The sequence below is a fragment of the Cladosporium halotolerans genome (genome assembly GCF_011745625.1).
Source record: "Cladosporium halotolerans strain TM138-S3 chromosome Unknown Sca30, whole genome shotgun sequence".
In the NCBI taxonomy this organism is placed as follows: domain Eukaryota; kingdom Fungi; phylum Ascomycota; class Dothideomycetes; order Cladosporiales; family Cladosporiaceae; genus Cladosporium; species Cladosporium halotolerans.
In genome coordinates, this window is record NW_027191481.1 from 273,855 (window position 1) to 289,350 (window position 15,496).

General features: G+C 56.6%; 6 protein-coding genes across 6 annotated transcripts; 3 read left to right on the plus strand and 3 right to left on the minus strand.

Moving 5' to 3' along the window:
* Positions 1–551: 551 nt before the first annotated feature.
* Positions 552–1,500, plus strand: WHR41_07431 (uncharacterized protein; the record flags this gene model as incomplete). Its single annotated transcript, XM_069376036.1, has 2 exons — positions 552–1,014; positions 1,092–1,500. The coding sequence occupies 2 exons, from the start codon at positions 552–554 to the stop codon at positions 1,415–1,417; spliced, it is 789 nt and encodes a 262-aa protein (XP_069227076.1). The 3' UTR covers positions 1,418–1,500.
* Positions 1,501–1,878: 378 nt separating this feature from the next.
* Positions 1,879–2,805, minus strand: WHR41_07432 (uncharacterized protein; the record flags this gene model as incomplete). Its single annotated transcript, XM_069376037.1, has 1 exon — positions 1,879–2,805. The coding sequence occupies one exon, from the start codon at positions 2,803–2,805 to the stop codon at positions 1,879–1,881; it is 927 nt and encodes a 308-aa protein (XP_069227060.1).
* A 1,293-nt stretch (positions 2,806–4,098) lies between these two features.
* On the minus strand, positions 4,099–4,821 carry WHR41_07433 (uncharacterized protein; the record flags this gene model as incomplete). Its single annotated transcript, XM_069376038.1, has 1 exon — positions 4,099–4,821. One exon carries the CDS (start codon positions 4,819–4,821, stop codon positions 4,099–4,101), a length of 723 nt encoding a protein of 240 aa, XP_069227061.1.
* A 1,286-nt stretch (positions 4,822–6,107) lies between these two features.
* WHR41_07434 (uncharacterized protein) lies at positions 6,108–10,261 on the plus strand. Its single transcript, XM_069376039.1, has 3 exons — positions 6,108–6,296; positions 6,356–9,736; positions 9,797–10,261. The coding sequence occupies exons 1-3, from the start codon at positions 6,264–6,266 to the stop codon at positions 10,040–10,042; spliced, it is 3,660 nt and encodes a 1,219-aa protein (XP_069227058.1). The 5' UTR covers positions 6,108–6,263; the 3' UTR covers positions 10,043–10,261.
* A 56-nt stretch (positions 10,262–10,317) lies between these two features.
* Positions 10,318–11,912, minus strand: WHR41_07435 (uncharacterized protein). The gene is made up of 2 exons (XM_069376040.1): positions 10,601–11,912; positions 10,318–10,516 (listed from the first exon to the last, which is right to left on the minus strand). Exons 1-2 carry the CDS (start codon positions 11,649–11,651, stop codon positions 10,491–10,493), a joined length of 1,077 nt encoding a protein of 358 aa, XP_069227059.1. The 5' UTR covers positions 11,652–11,912; the 3' UTR covers positions 10,318–10,490.
* A 1,271-nt stretch (positions 11,913–13,183) lies between these two features.
* WHR41_07436 (uncharacterized protein) lies at positions 13,184–15,202 on the plus strand (the record flags this gene model as incomplete). The annotated part of the gene is made up of 1 exon (XM_069376041.1): positions 13,184–15,202. The coding sequence occupies one exon, from the start codon at positions 13,184–13,186 to the stop codon at positions 15,200–15,202; it is 2,019 nt and encodes a 672-aa protein (XP_069227056.1).
* Between the last annotated feature and the right edge of the window lie 294 nt (positions 15,203–15,496).

Genomic DNA, 15,496 nt, shown 5'->3' on the forward strand with positions numbered 1-15,496 from the left:
GTCGTCTAAGCTTCAGCCAAGCTGCCACTTGTGCTACACTAATGGACCCTACCTGACCCTGGGCATGGAGACTCGGTCCGGCCAACGCCTCCTGATCGTCATCTCTTCACGGCCTGCCACGCTGTACCTTGTGCTTCATGCAGAGCGATGACCTCCGCCGTAACAACAACGCCAATGAACGCCATGTGGCGTGTTTGACCTAAGCGCCCTGCAAGGCGTAGCTTGCTGGTTTCCCTCGCTGGCCGACGACTCGACGCCGCGAACACGTGTCCGCCGGCCGCGTGTTCGTTCGCACATGCCAGTGCGAAGTAGTAGTGCAGTGGTCACTGCAGCACTTGCGGCATTTGTGGGCAGGCTATGTTTGTGCTCTGATCTCATAGCCCTCCTTGCTACTCCCCCTCGTGCAGGAAGATCTCGCTCTCTCCTCACCATCCACCTATCTTGATCACACTCCAATAAGGTCACTCTCAACGCCCTTAAAAAACCAAAAACCTCAATCACCTCATCAATACCAACCTTTCTCATATCCCTCCCCAAACTCCCTAGCAACGATGTCCGGCTTCGTCGAGAAAATCTTCGACACCCTCGCCGACAGGAACAAGCACGAGAGCAGCAGCAACGAGTACAACAACGACCAGTACAACAACCAATACCAGCAGCAACAGTACCCCCCCCAGCAATCCAACTACGGCGGCCCACCTCATCACTCCTACAACCAGCAGCAGCCCCAAGTCCCATACCCCTGGGTCGCCCGCTGGGACGACCGCGATCAGCGCTGGTTCTACGTCAACGAGCAGACTAGCGAGCGTAGCTGGGAGATGCCGGGGCAGGGCTACGGCGGTCCCCAGGGAGGCTACGGCGGCGAGCAGCAGAGGTATGGTGGCGGGGAGCAGTACCCGCAGCAGCAGGAGGAGAAGAGCAAGGGCCATGGCTCCGCTGCTGCGTGGGGAATTGGTGGTGCGGCGGTAGGACTGGGCGCTGGTGCCCTGCTGATGCATGAGGGCGAGGAGATGAGTGAGTTCCTCTGCGATGGGCTGCGAGCGCGCCTCTGCGCACCCGGTTTTCTTCTATGATCGCTAACGCCTGTGTAGAGGACGACTGGGACGCTGACAAAGCGCGCATTGAGAACGACGCCGAAGAGTTCCCCGAAGATGCCGCCGAGTGGACCGGCCGCCGCGTCGGCGAGGTGGAGCAGATGCCCGAGAACGTCGAGCAGGATTTCGACCAGTTCGGCGACAGCGTTGAGCGCAAATGGGACAATGCTGAGGAAGACGTGGAGGATGCGCCGGAGAATGCGGCCGAGTGGGTTGGCGAGCAGGTCGGCGATGTTGAGAGGTTTGGGGACGATGTTGAGAATTACGGTGATGGGCTGGAGAACGCTTATGATGAGGGAAGAGACGAGGAGAGGTATGACTAAGTTGGGTTGATGAAGGCTTTTTTATGTGAGAACAGGCGGACCTGGTGAGACTGTGGTTGCAATCGTACCAATGAATTCCAAGACGTCTGGTACGTCTTGGTCGAAGATAAGCCTAGGAAATGAAGAGCTTGAAATTCATGACAGAACCATTGTTTTACGTGCTATCTGAGCGCGAACCGATGGAGGAAACGAGGTAATGCCTCGTATTGGACCAATTGCAAATCAAGTTTTGGTAAAGACAGGGGAAAATATTTTCTTCTACCTAAGAACCTTCAAAACATCCCTCAAACAAAAGCAAAATCAGATAGTAGTGGTCAAAAGCGTGCGAGAATTAGTAGCAATCTTCAAATCGTCGTACAGTAGTCGACGCACATCCAGTATATAACGTTCCGTCCTTGTGTAAAACCGCAATGTATGTCATGCTCACACCATCATGTCGTGATCGTCCAACCATGACCCGTTTACATGCCGCAAGTAGCCTTGCAAGAATCAACAGCGCGAACAAGGTTCGGCGGCAGGTTGGCGCGGAACATGTCGACGTCGCTCGGGTTGATGGAATTCGCGGCACCGAGCGTGATGTTGACGATCTGGTCGTCGAGCGTGAAGAAGTTCTGCGCGATCTGGCTGGTGCCCGGGTCGGCGGAGTTGAGTGCGGCGGAGAAGATGGCGCGATCGCACGTCGGGTTGAACTGGAAGTGGATGCTGCCTTGGGGGAAAATGGTCGCTTCGAACTGCTTGAGCGTCGTGTTGAAGGGGAAGGCGAGAGCGTCGATCTTGGCCGCGGCGTCTTTGAAGAAGTTATTCTCGAGCACGAAGCCGGTCACGAGCTCGCCTTCGACGACGGTGAGGAACTCGGTCGCGCGTGGGTGCGTGTGGGGAGAGTTCATGCCACAGGGCTCGAGGAAAGCTACGGCGCCGGCGATGCCCTCGCCGACGAGCAGGGGGAAGTTGTCTTCGTTGGCGACGAGGATGCGGCCACCATCACCGCCGGCAGGAGCATTCTTGAAATCGAAAGCGAGAACGTCGTGGACTTGGTCCGGGTCGGTGAGGGGGTCCTTGCCAATGTTGTCCACTGACAGAAGCCTTTGCAGACGGTCGACTTGGGTGACTTCGGACTGAAGATCCTTTGCAAGCTGCTTGAGGTCGTCAGGGTTGGCGGTAGAAGTGCCGAAGACTGGGAAGCCGGTCGTCTCGCTACCAGTGCTACCAGAAGTGGTAGAAGGAGGGGTGGTATACTCTTCCATGGAGCTCGATGTCGAGGACGCCATGGCGGCCGTGGTCATAGAAGCGCGATCTCCAGAGGCGGGACCTGCGTTCTGAGCGTACGGCACAGCCTGGACAGTTCCTGCCACAAGGGCGGCGATGGCGATCTTGATCATGGCAGACATTGTGATGTCGGGTGGGTGTTGGATGTATGTCAAGACTAAACGATTGGGAATCTGCTCGGCGCAAGGAGTGTGCGATAACTTGTAGGAGAGGACAAACGAAATAGAGAAAAAGAAAAGCGGTTGTTAGAAGTTGGGTCAAAGGTGTTTGAGATTTTGTGTGATAGATAGAAGAAGAAAGCACTGGAGACACTGAGTGTTATACCATCTTTATACCGACCTGATGACGGGTGGTGGACCACACAGCTAGTAATCCTGTAGGATTATGATGTTGGAGTCGTTAAGGGCTGATGTCAGGTACAGTTGCGATGTCTGATTGCAGAGAGGTGACGAATTCATGCTGTGTATGCGAAACCTCGAGCTTGCATCGAAAGTGGTGTTGCTGATGTGAGATTTACCATGTAAGGGACATGCAAGGCCTTCCACCAGGGCTGCTTAGCGACCTCAAACGTAGTAATACGAGCCTTGATACATGTCATTGTAGTCTCAGCACGCGGAATCTTACCTACCATGCGTGGAGGTGGCTCAAGCTGGCCCGTCATCTTGCTGCGCCATGTAAGCGCTACACTTGGATGCAGTTAGCGAGCAGCGACAGTGGCTTTGATTTCACAATTGTTCCGAAATAGAGTGACCAGTCGTAGTGCAAGCAAGCATCTCATCGTGATGTTTCAAGCCTGGTGGGTCGCATGGCCGCGTGCTCTGGTTTCTGGTGCCTCAGGGAGCTGGACTGGCCATGGTGAAGGCCTCGTGGCTTGCTGATGGTGAGACAAGCAATTGATCACCAAGCTTGTTTTATTTAAGCATTCTGCGCTACGGAAGCCACCATGACAGCTCGCAAGATTTTCCTTTGCTCCGTGGTCTTACCAACCCTGCCCTCCTTTGAACAATCGTGGTGCATAGCTAAAGTCATGATTCATAAATCGTCTCAAGTCAGAATATCCTTCAGTAAATTCGATGCTTCATAGACCTGGTTGTTTGTAAAAACGTCCCATCGGAGACGGAAAAGTCAAATGTTGAGCCAGAAGTAGCGCCGTCGACTTTTGCCAGTGTGTGTACCTCATAATTGCTCAAGTGTGAGACTGGTTCGCCCATTGCAGTATGGCCGGATGCTCATGCCAGCCACGGCTGAAAGGGCACCGGAGGATTCGCTTGCAGCTTCGAGCACGTCCATCACGCCAAGCTGTCCATGTATGTGCTATTCGCTAGGAAGGAAAGTTTATCCGCTGTGTATGATCGCGACGCGTAACATCAGGTACGTTATGACATCCAGCTTGCGAAGACTTGCTCGGAGCCAATTCATAAATCCATTTGCCCGTCATCGACGCTGACTCCCGGATCGGGTCCTTGGTGCTCCTCTCCAAGCAGGGAGGAAGGCGCTTTCGCGGACGCCAGAGAGTCACCAGGTTCTGGGGAGCTGATCCAGCCTTCTGAACCAACACTTCCTTCAACAGGTCCTTCGACGCGTCGCCTGAGCCTCCTGAAATTGGTGTCACCACTACGATCGTTCGAACCATCAGGGTCGGTGACTTCGGTGTCGCTGACGGCTGTCTGGCTGTGGGCTCGCTTGAAAAGACGCGATCCAGTCCGTTTGCTCAGGCGCCTCTCTTTTCGCTTCTTGGTCATCTCTATTTCCTCTTCGCGTTCGTTGCAATCGAGTCTCTCAAAGCGACTCGAGATACCAGAGTCAGAATCGGAGTCTTCGGAGTCGTCTTGCCCCACGCTGAGGTAGTCCTCGACCTCTTCGAGTTCTGCTGGTGACACGGTTTCGGCATCTTCGAAAAGTCCGAGATCGCTGTCGGGAAGCTCTATAACGACGATACCATCCGCTGCCGTTCGCTTCAATATCTTCTTCGCGGGCGAGCTGGTTTCAGCGGGTTGTATTGAGGATGCCGGTGAGTCAGATCTCTCGAATCGCCGCTTGTGATGCTTGGCCGGGGTGTAGGGTGGTGTTGCGGGTGTTTCGTGCCCGGAGAGACTTGTTTGTGAGGCGAACCCGGATTTTGGATGAAGTGTCTCCATTACTGTTGGGACAAGGTACTTCCTGATTCCTCGTGCCTCGCGGACTTGATCCCGAGCGGCGATTTAGCGCGCGTCTGGTGGGGCGGGGACTCCCAGGTGAGGCCAGTGGTAGTGCTTGACGACGAAGTTTTCACGGCGCAAACCAAGCAATATCATGATGCAGCTGCTAGCAGAAATGGTGGGGTTTCCTGGCGGAGCCGATGCTTCTTATCTGTCACCGAGATGAGACGGCCGTGTCGTTGTCCTACGGTGGCAAGAGTCACGGGCGGGCCGCAAGTCAGGTTGCACAAGCGACGAGAGGATTGTGAAGCGGGAGAGGAGAGGTCGGAGTATATCGTACGGCTCCTTGCTTGGGCAGCAATGGCTCGTGGCGGCTGTCAGGCAGCGCTGGCCCAGGAAAAGTGGCGATTGGCTGTGGCCTCGGCGCCAGGTAGGTGGATGCAATTTGGGCGAGAAAGCCCGAGAACGAAGTGGAAGGGTGGTGGAGGGCAGCGAGCGCAGACAGAGCAGGACCGTCAGCTCGTGGATGTACGGTACGTGGTGGCGGAGAACTTCGGCGACGGGAAAATGCGCTCGGCCAAGGCAGCGTGCAGTAGCTCTTGTGTACTGCGTCGTTGCAGCCGACTCGGGCGCAACGCTATTGGTCTCTGGCAGCACGTGATATGGACATTTAGATTGTAGGCGTTGCTTCGCGTATGAAGTGGACGCTGGACTCTCCGCGCCTTTTCTTGCCGCGCAGCACGCGGGCGGCGCTTGTCAGAGTGTTGGCAATGCATGATGCGTCGCTGCTGTGTGCTTGACGACGACAGTGGTTTGTTGCTGTCACTCGCCGTCCGGCGTCTTCGGGTACACCTCCGACACGAGGAGAGCAGAACTTTCCCTGGGACCAAGTGTACTCTGGCCACGCCGCATGCCCACAGGCTATGCCTTTGCTTTCGTAGCGCATTGCGGGCGAGGTGTATATCTGGTGCTATCGCTGTCGTCTACAGAGCCCAGACTGGTGTCCGAAAATCAACTGAGAATCACGTGATCGGGCAATGCTACTACGTTGACGTCGAGTCGTAAAGTAGTCGGTTCGCAGTCGCAAAAGACGGCATTGAAAATAAATTGGCATCGCGAAACACACGATGAGGCCGACCTCTCGCTGGCGTCGTGAGCAAGGGATCAAGGAGGGGCTTTGGGGGAGGCGTTGCGACCAGGGCGGCGGCCTTCCGCGTGGAGGGAGATCTTGGCGGCTGGCGATTCGCTCTACGTAGCCTCCAGCCAAACACCCGTACGGGGTGAGCTCGAGAACAACTGCTAAACCACCCTGCCGCTGCCTGCTTCACCTGCGCCTACAGTCCCGCCCACTCTCTCAATCTAGGGACTTGTTGATTGCAGTGCGCCCTTGATATTGCGGATTGCCAATGCCCGGAGCTCTGGCTCCCACAAACTAGCCCAACATGCAGTCCTCACCGAACATGCTCACCAAATTCGTAAGAAGACGACAAAGAGCCTCCTATTGCATGATGGGGCGCTGATCAAATCATCGCAGGAATCGAAATCCTCCAGAGCCAAGGGAATCGCCTTCCACCCTAAGCGACCATGGATCCTCGTTTCGCTACACTCCTCCACCATCCAATTGTGGGATTACCGCATGGGAACCCTCATTGACCGCTTCGAGGAACACGATGGCCCTGTCAGAGGCATTGATTTCCACAAGACGCAGCCTATCTTTGTATCAGGAGGTGACGACTACAAGATCAAGGTCTGGAGCTACCAGACAAGGAGGTGTCTCTTCACACTAAACGGACACTTGGACTACGTGCGCACCGTCTTCTTCCACCCCGAGCTGCCATGGATCATCTCCAGCTCCGACGACCAGACCATTCGGATATGGAACTGGCAGAACCGTTCGCTCATTTGCACCATGACCGGCCACAACCACTACACCATGTGCGCGCAGTTCCACCCCAAGGAGGACCTTGTTGTTTCAGCGTCGCTCGATCAGTCTGTAAGAGTTTGGGATATTTCAGGCTTGCGCAAGAAGCACTCGGCGCCCACGTCGATGTCATTTGAAGACCAGATGAGGGGATCGCAAGCCAACCAACCGGATATGTTTGGAAACACAGATGCTGTGGTCAAGTTTGTGCTCGAGGGACACGACAGGGGCGTCAACTGGGTCTCATTCCACCCGACACTGCCGCTGATCATCTCGGCTGGTGATGACAGATTGGTCAAGCTCTGGAGAATGAGCGAAACCAAGGCATGGGAGGTGGACACATGTAGAGGCCACTTCCAGAACGCGTCGGCTTGTCTGTTCCATCCGCATCAGGATCTGATTCTGTCCGTTGGCGAGGACAAAACGATTCGAGTGTGGGACCTCAACAAGCGCACGTCTGTTCAGAGCTTCAAGCGCGAGAACGATCGATTCTGGGTGATCGCAGCTCACCCTGAGATCAACTTGTTTGCCGCCGGCCACGACAACGGTGTCATGGTCTTTAAGCTCGAGCGCGAGAGACCGGCTTTTGGCGTGCACCAGAACCAGGTCTTCTTCATCAACAAGGAGAAGCACGTTCGCTCTTACGACTTCACGAAGAATGTTGAAAGCCCCTCCATGCTTTCGCTCAAGAAATTGGGCAGCCCCTGGTCTCCTCCCAGGACTCTCTCATACAACCCCGCTGAGCGCGCGATCCTTGTGACTTCTCCATCAGATGGCGGCTCTTACGAGCTGGTGAACCTTCCAAGAGACGCTTCAGGCGCCGTCGAGCCTACGAACACCATGCGTGGCACTGGATCGTCTGCTGTATTCGTTGCGCGCAACCGTTTCGCGGTGTTCAACCAGGCCAACCAGCAAGTCGACATTAAGGACCTCTCGAACTCCACCACCAAGACCATCAAGCCTCCCCATGGCACCACCGATATGGTGTTTGGTGGCACTGGCTGCCTCCTTCTGATCACGGCGACCCACGTCTACCTCTACGACATCCAGCAAAAGAAGCAACTCGCCGAGCTTGCCGTTGCAGGCGTCAAGTACGTTGTGTGGTCAACCGACGGACTCTACGCAGCCCTTCTCAGCAAACACAATGTCACGATTGTCACCAAGTCTCTTGAGCAGGTCAGCACATTGCACGAGACCATTCGAATCAAGAGCGCATGCTGGGACGATGCAGGCGTTCTCCTCTACTCCACTCTCAACCACATCAAGTACACCCTCATGAACGGTGACAACGGCATTGTTCGCACACTCGAGCACACCGTCTACCTTGTCCGCGTCAAGGGCAGGAGCGTGTACTGCCTCGACAGAGCTGCCAAGCCCAAGGTCCTGACCATTGACCCAACTGAGTACCGCTTCAAGCTCGCACTCGTCAAGCGGCACTACGACGAGATGCTCAACATCATCAAGACGTCCAGCTTGGTCGGACAGAGCATCATCTCCTACCTCCAAAAGAAGGGTTACCCCGAGATCGCCCTCCAGTTCGTGCAAGATCCTCAGACTCGTTTCGAGCTTGCGATCGAATGTGGCAACCTGGACGTCGCGGTGGAGATGGCCAAGGAGCTTGACAGGCCGAAGCTTTGGCAGCGTCTGAGCACGGAGGCGCTCGCTCACGGCAACCACCAGGTTGTGGAGATGACATACCAGAAGCTGCGCAACTTCGACAAGCTTTCGTTCCTGTACCTCACCACGGGTGACTCGGACAAGCTGAACCGCATGGCTAAGATCGCAGAGCACAGAGGCGACATGCCCAGCATGTTCCAGAACTCATTATATCTTGGCGACGTGCAGAGCAGAATCGAGATGCTCAAGGAGGTCGATCAATACCCGATGGCTTACCTGACTGCCAAGGCGAACGGTCTCGAGGAGGAGGCACAAGCTATCTTGGAGGCGAGCGGTCTGTCAGAAGATGAGGTCACTCTGCCTTCTATGGGCAAGCCGACGGCAATCCCCAAGCCCGTCGTTCCTACTTTCAAGACCAACTGGCCGTCGAAGTCCACCGGCATGAGCTCATTCGAGAAGGCTCTCATGGCCGATGGAGACGACGCCGTGGTGGCAGATGCTAATGGAGACGCTGAGGAAGACTTGATGGGTGAGGAAGTCGTCGCTGATGCGAACGGTACTCTTGACGATGGCGAAGACGAGGACGCCGCCGGTTGGGACATGGGTGACGACTCCGTGGCGGACGTGGAGGAAGACTTCGTCAACGTTGAGAGCGCTGATACGGGCGCTGGCAGCAGTGAAGCTGATCTCTGGGTCCGCAACTCACCGCTCGCCGCCGATCACGCTGCGGCAGGAAGCTTTGACACAGCCATGAATTTGCTGAACAGGCAAATAAGCGCAGTCAACTTCAAGCCCCTTGAAGAGCGCTTCCTCGAGATCTACTCTGCCTCGCGCACCCTGCTGCCTGCCAATGCTGGCATGGCGCCGTTGGTCAACCACGTCCGCAGAACTCTCAACGAGACCGACTCCCGCCGTATCCTCCCAATCATCCCCAGAGATGTGGAGTCTGTTCTCACCGGCGAAATCGCCGCTGGAAAGAACGCCATGAAGGCGAACAAGCTCGACGACGGCGCGGCGGCTTTCAAGAAGGCCCTGCACCTCCTCATGGTCAATGCCGCCAGCTCTGCGTCCCAAGCCGAAGAGGCCGCTGCCGCAATCCAGAGTGCCGGCTCCTACGTCCTCGCCATGTCCGTCGAGCTCGAGCGCAGACAGCTCATCGGCGGCGCCACCGACCTCAGCTCCTTCGACGATGAAACCAAGAAGCGTGCTCTTGAGCTCAGCGCCTACTTCACCGTCCCCGCCATGGACCCCCAGCACCAGACGCTCGCCTGGTTCTCCGCCATGAACTTCGCCAACCGCAACAAGCAGCTCGGCAGCGTCCTTGGCTTCGCCAACGCCCTGATCGAGCGCGGCACTAACGCCAAGTTCAAGGAGACTGTAAGTTCTACCGATACCTTCCGCAATCTTTCGTGCACGCGTACTAATCAATCGCAATAGGCCCGCAAACTCAAGGCCGTCGCCGAGCGCCAGCCCACCGACGCCATCGACATCGAGTACGACACCTTCGCCGAGTTCACCATCTGCGGCGCCTCTCACACCCCGATCTACCCCGGCGGCGAAGCCCCCGTCTCCTGCCCCTTCGACGGCACACAGTACTTGCCCAAGTACCGCGGCACTGTCTGCAAGGTCTGCGATGTCTGCACCGTTGGTGGCGGCGGAAGTGGGTTCAGGACGGTTGTTTGAGAAGTTTCAGAGTGACTGCGGAAATTTCCGCAAGAAAAGCGCTGTTGAAGGGATAGATTTAGGGTAGATGTCAGGAGGGAAATGATGACGGCGGCGTTCTGACTTGTTACGGTTTTGTTCGCGATGCTTTCTTGACCCGTCGCGCGGCTCGGGCGTTGCGTTCGGGGGGTTCGCGCAGATAGTACGGTGTATCGGAGCGAAGCATCTTTTGTTTGAACATTATTTTCATCAGGGTAATTTGACTTAAGTGCTTGTAGCCGTCGATGTGTGCATGGTGTAGAGATTGAGAGGTGGATTTTTATTGTTTTGTCACATCATGGAGCTCATGGCAACGAAATTGATTCCCATCTTGCTAACAACATGCTCGTCACAGAAGGTGGGTAAAATGGTTCCGATGCGTAGACTGAACAAAAGCTCAGAAGGTCATTCTCAAGCAAGGCTGATTCTTCTACGTGGTCGCGAGCCCTTTCCAATCTGTCATGTGAATCCGTCAGTAAGGACGTCTGCAACGAGCGACGAACAATCGATTGGGAAAAGGAAACCCCAAACGCAACTCACCAAATCTCGTCCTCTCCTCATTCCGCCCCTCAACAACAACCTCGTCGCCCACCCTCACCGTCCCACCCTCCTCACTCCCATTCCCCAAGAAACAATACCGCCCGAAAACAGGACTCCACTTCATCCCTGGATCCACCCTCCGATCCCGCTGCATCACCGCCAGCAACCTCCCGCCAGGCCCCGTCCCTGGCGCGCCGGTTTCGTAGTCGATGTTGAGCGATTTGCAGCGCGCGCAGTTGTGCGCGCAGGAGAGCGTCAGGCCTTTGTCTGAGTTGCTCGCGCCGATGGATAGAGAGGCCCAGTAGTCTTCTTCCCAGGGTTCGGCGGCGCCGGAGACGACGATGTTGGGGCGGAATTTGGTGATGTCTGCTGAGGTGCCGTCGGACAGGCGGTCGGAGAGCGGCGAGATCGAGGTGCGGGAGACGACGAGGTAGGGCGCGCAGTCGGAGAAGGTGATTTCGTTGGTTTTGTTTTGGGGGATGGATTGGTTGAGGGAGGAGGGGAGGAGGGAGGTGGCGGTTGTGGTTAGGGAGCTTAGCCAGGTTGTGGTTGTGGATGGGGGATTGGAGGGCGATGTGGACATCAGGACAGGCCGGTAGTTGGTTCCTAGGTAGGCGAGGATGACGGGGTAGCCGAAGCAGGATGTGAACCAGTCAGTGTATTTGGCGGGCATGCGGTAGGCTTTCGTTGGGCTCTTGTGCATGGTGATTTCGATTTCTTCGAGGTCGGAGGTGTCTGGCTCCAGAGGGATGGTGAGGGATTGCTCGGATGTGGAGGTGTTTTTGGGCGGCTTGAAAGTGACTTCGATTGTGCCGTCTTTCGCGTCTGGGGTTGAAGGGTAGTGGAAGATGGGGAAGAAGAGGGTGCCGGCTGGGTCGTGGGCTACGTGCATGTTTCTGTAGGTTGTGGTGTTTGTTTCCGCGTCATTCTTGGGCTCGAGGAGCATGAAACGGCGTTCGTAGGCGAAGCCATGTTTGGTCAACTGGGCTGTGTCGAGAGATTGGGCGCGGAGGGCTTTGATGGGGTAGGTGTAGAGAGCTTCGACTTTCATGATAACGTGCAGTGCTTCTTGGCTTGTAAATGAATTCGATTCGAAGACAGGAAATGAGTATGAGATTTTCGAGCAAGCTGAAAGGCTATCTTGTACGCCTGTACTCTTCAGATAATGCAGGTAGAGGTAGAGATAGCACTGAATTGCCTGACGTGGGTTGCAATTGCGGGGGAGTTGTTGGAGCTCGGCAAGCCCCAGGTACAGGGCAGACAGCAGCTCTAGCCTAGGCACTGTTCTACATGCTTTGGGCCGGAGCTGAGGTTAATGCGTTCAGAATATTATTCATTAATCATACTTGTCGTTTGAAACTCGAGGGATCAGTGTGATGCACTTCAGATGGTCTGACAGCAACATCACGTGTTTCACACGCGACAATCACGTGCTGTGACCCTCCCCAAGCGGCGTTGCTGGGATGTCCCGTCAAGATCAAGGCAGGCGGCGTGTCAAGCCAGGCACATCTCGATGCGAACGGGTGGTCGTCGCTCCGCAGAGTCGGAAAGGATGCTGCCGCTGCAGGTTGGGCATGCGCCGACGACGATCGCAGGGCCGAGATGAGGCGGCGGGCGTTGAGCCACAGCGCGAACGTGTTTGCCATGGCACAGGCAGGCAGTTGTGGGCAGATGGAGATTGCTGCACGGCGAACATCCCTACCATCTTCGCTGCTGTATTGCTCGACGGCAGACATCCCTGCCATCGTCGCTGCTGAGCCTCGTGGGCGGTGCAGACTCAGGCGGAAGTCGGCGCAAGAATCGCCCTGTCGCCCTGTACCGTCCGCACTAACGACGACCAAGTGGCTGCCGGCCCTTCGTGTCGAGTCCGAGCGGCGGCTTGGCGGACGGGGCGAGTCGCGGTGCGCGCAGTGACACCCCGCGATGATGTTGGTTGGTGAGGATGACGGCATGCCTGCGCTCGCGTGCGGTACGTGTCTCGGAAGGCGATGCTCAGGCAGTCCAGGCAGTCCAGGCAGACTGCGCAACTCGTGGCCTGCCAGCCATCGCATCCCCTGTCCGCTCGCCAGTTCGCTTCTACTGTGCGAAGATCAGGAGGCACCTTAGCCAGCCCAGCGCCGTACAAAAGACGCCCCCGCCACCTGACTGTGTCGCGAGCGCCCAGCGCTGCAGCCCAAGCCTCGAAGCGTCCATCGTATTCCTCGTCAGCCCAGCACTTGCAGCACTCGCAGTAGTCACTGCGGGACATTCACACGTCTTACCCACATCTCCACCGCCCGCTCAGCCCTGCGACTCGCCCGACGCGCTCTTACGACACACACACATCTTTAGCCTGGCCCGGCACTGCGAAATTGTACCGCGCGCATCTACACCTCCACCACTGCTGCCTCGAGACCCCGCGCGCTTTGCGACTGCGATACGCCCGCCCTCCGATTCACCACTACGCACAGCTGGACTGGACAATCAGCCTCTCGCTGCGCCTGGCCCTGGCTCGCCGTCAGCCCTCGCTTTGCGATCACGATCACGCCGCGACTGGCCAATCTACATTGAACCCGGCCTCTGCGCCGCCAACACATCACCACCATGGAAGACAACGCACGGCTGCGTCGCAAAGACACCACCAAGGGTCCGCCCTTGCGCATCCTCTCGCTTGACGGTGGCGGAGTCCGCGGCTACTCTATGCTCATTATCCTGCAAGAACTCATGCACCGCACATTCGTCGAGATCGAGGGCCGCGCACCGAAACGCCATGAGATCCCCAAACCCGCCGATCATTTCGACTTGATAGCCGGCACTGGCACCGGCGGATTGATCGCAATCATGCTTGGCCGCCTGCGTCTGGACATTGACACCTGCAAGGATCTCTACGTGCGCCTGACCAGGCGAGTCTTCGAAACCGACAAGACCATCGCCGGCATACCATACAAGAGCACGCTATTCAAGGCGAGCAAGCTGGAGGAAGCCATTCGCGAGGTGGTCAGGGAACACACTCTCCACGGGTCCGAGGGTAACGATACCGTTTCGCAAGCTGGAATGACGCCGGACTCCCCGAGGAGTCAGATGAGTGGTGGTGCCGAGTCCAGCATTCCCTCGAGGACCATGAGCCAAGCCAGTCGCTACAGCCAGGTTGGCTTGAGTCCTGTCAACCCGCCACGGAACTTTGGTGTTACCGGCAGATGGGGCAATGCAAATGCCCTGCTTTACGATGCTAGAGAAGCGCGGACGAAAACCGCCGTCACGGCAATGTTCGCTGGCAAAAGATCAACTGGTAGCTCGGTCATGCTTCGATCTTACGACTCTCGCAAAGAGCCCGCTTCAGATGTCAACTGCACGATTTGGCAAGCAGGTAGAGCGACCTCTGCAACCGGATTGGCTTTCAAGCCCATACAAATTGGGCAAACCACATATCACGATGAGGGTTCAGGAAAGTTCAACCCTGCCCCTCAGGTTCTGGATGAAGCGGTCCTGAACGAATGGCCCGGGAGAGAAGTCGGAGTCTTCGTCAGCATCGGCACCGGAAAGCGCCCGTCTGGCACGTCAGAAAAGCAGCACGAATGGTGGGAGGGCTTCATGGGAGGAACGTTAGGAAACTTCGCAGAGGCGAGGCGACGACTGATCGCTAAAATTGAGGGATGCGAGGACACCCATCAGTACATGATGCACGAGCACCTTGGAGCCCGACACGTCAGCCCAGAGAACTACTACCGTTTGAACGTGGAAGTCGGTGTCGGCGAATTCGGAATGAACGAATGGGATCGCTTGGGCGACATCAGCACCGGCACTCGCATGTATCTGGGCAAAAGTGACGTCCAGAGCATCAATTTGGGTGCCTCAGCTAAGCTCGCAAGAGTGCACTTCGCAAAGAAGCGCCTCGAGCGGACCGCTCGCGGTCAAAATGGGCCCGGATCTCTTTCTGGCCGCCACAGCTGGCAAAATGGATATGATCAGCCGTCACCCTCTGGTCAAGAAATTCCTCTACCCAGTAACCCAATGGCTGTCGAGCTGCCCGGCAGCGATCCCTCATTCCTCCCCGCCGCGCCTCCTCCGCGGCCTTCGTATGAACATCGACCCAGTGTCGCGGACATGAAATACACAGTCGTCTCATCCGACGAATTTCCCCAACCAGCCGACGACCCGCACAACACCTCCGACGCCACAACACCCACCCAGCAATCCTACGCACACTCACACCACCGCTCATACTCCCACAACTACCACTCCCACAACCCAAGCTCCGCCACCTCCCTCCACTCTCCCTACCAGTCGCCCACCTACCCACCACACCGCCTCTCGGCAGACTACTCCCCGCCTCCTGCACTCTACCAAGCCCCTCCGCCAGTTCCTGGAGCTCCGCCGCCCCCTCTCCCGCCCAAGACGCCTCTCCCTTACCCGGACGACACGAGCCCCATCTCACCCCCTTCGGCCGGCACACAGCCCAGCCCGCGCATGGGTAACGGGCCCGCGACTTTCATGAACATGGGCGAGCTGAGGCGCAATCTGCCCTACCCTGTTTCCGGCGCTGAGGAGGGTCTTCTGAGGGGTGGCGGTGAGGGGCCGCCGCCGAGTGTTAATATGAGGAGCAAGCCCAGTTTGGCTAGGTGATCATGATGATGGGATGGCACGGGGTGTTTGGGTTTGATGTTTTGAGATACCACTGTTGTTCTTTTTGGGTTTATTCGGAGCATGTGAGTCGGAAGCTTTCTGGGTGGATGGAAAAGGGAAGGAAGCATCATTTACAGCTGTAACGCTACACCAGAGGAGTTGAGGGTTGCATGATGATCTCGGAATATAATGGGACAACAGCATCGTACTAGATTGCTTTACAACTAAGACTACTACAGCTCTAAGACCTCAGAATATTTTCGAATACAATATGTATCCCATGTTAAATCATTC

What these genes read in the sequence shown, in the direction of transcription:
- WHR41_07434 (XM_069376039.1), top strand. Translation starts at nt 6,264, where the DNA reads ATGCAGTCCTCACCGAACATGCTCACCAAATTC. An exon ending in CGAACATGCTCACCAAATTC is followed by an intron (nt 6,297 to 6,355) that starts GTAAGAAGACGA and finishes AAATCATCGCAG; the next exon opens with GAATCGAAATCCTCCAGAGC. An exon ending in ACGCCAAGTTCAAGGAGACT is followed by an intron (nt 9,737 to 9,796) that starts GTAAGTTCTACC and finishes CAATCGCAATAG; the next exon opens with GCCCGCAAACTCAAGGCCGT.
- WHR41_07435 (XM_069376040.1), bottom strand. Translation starts at nt 11,651, where the DNA reads ATGAAAGTCGAAGCTCTCTACACCTACCCCATCAAAGCCCTCCGCGCC. An exon ending in TGAGGAGAGGACGAGATTTG is followed by an intron (nt 10,517 to 10,600) that starts GTGAGTTGCGTT and finishes TTCACATGACAG; the next exon opens with ATTGGAAAGGGCTCGCGACC.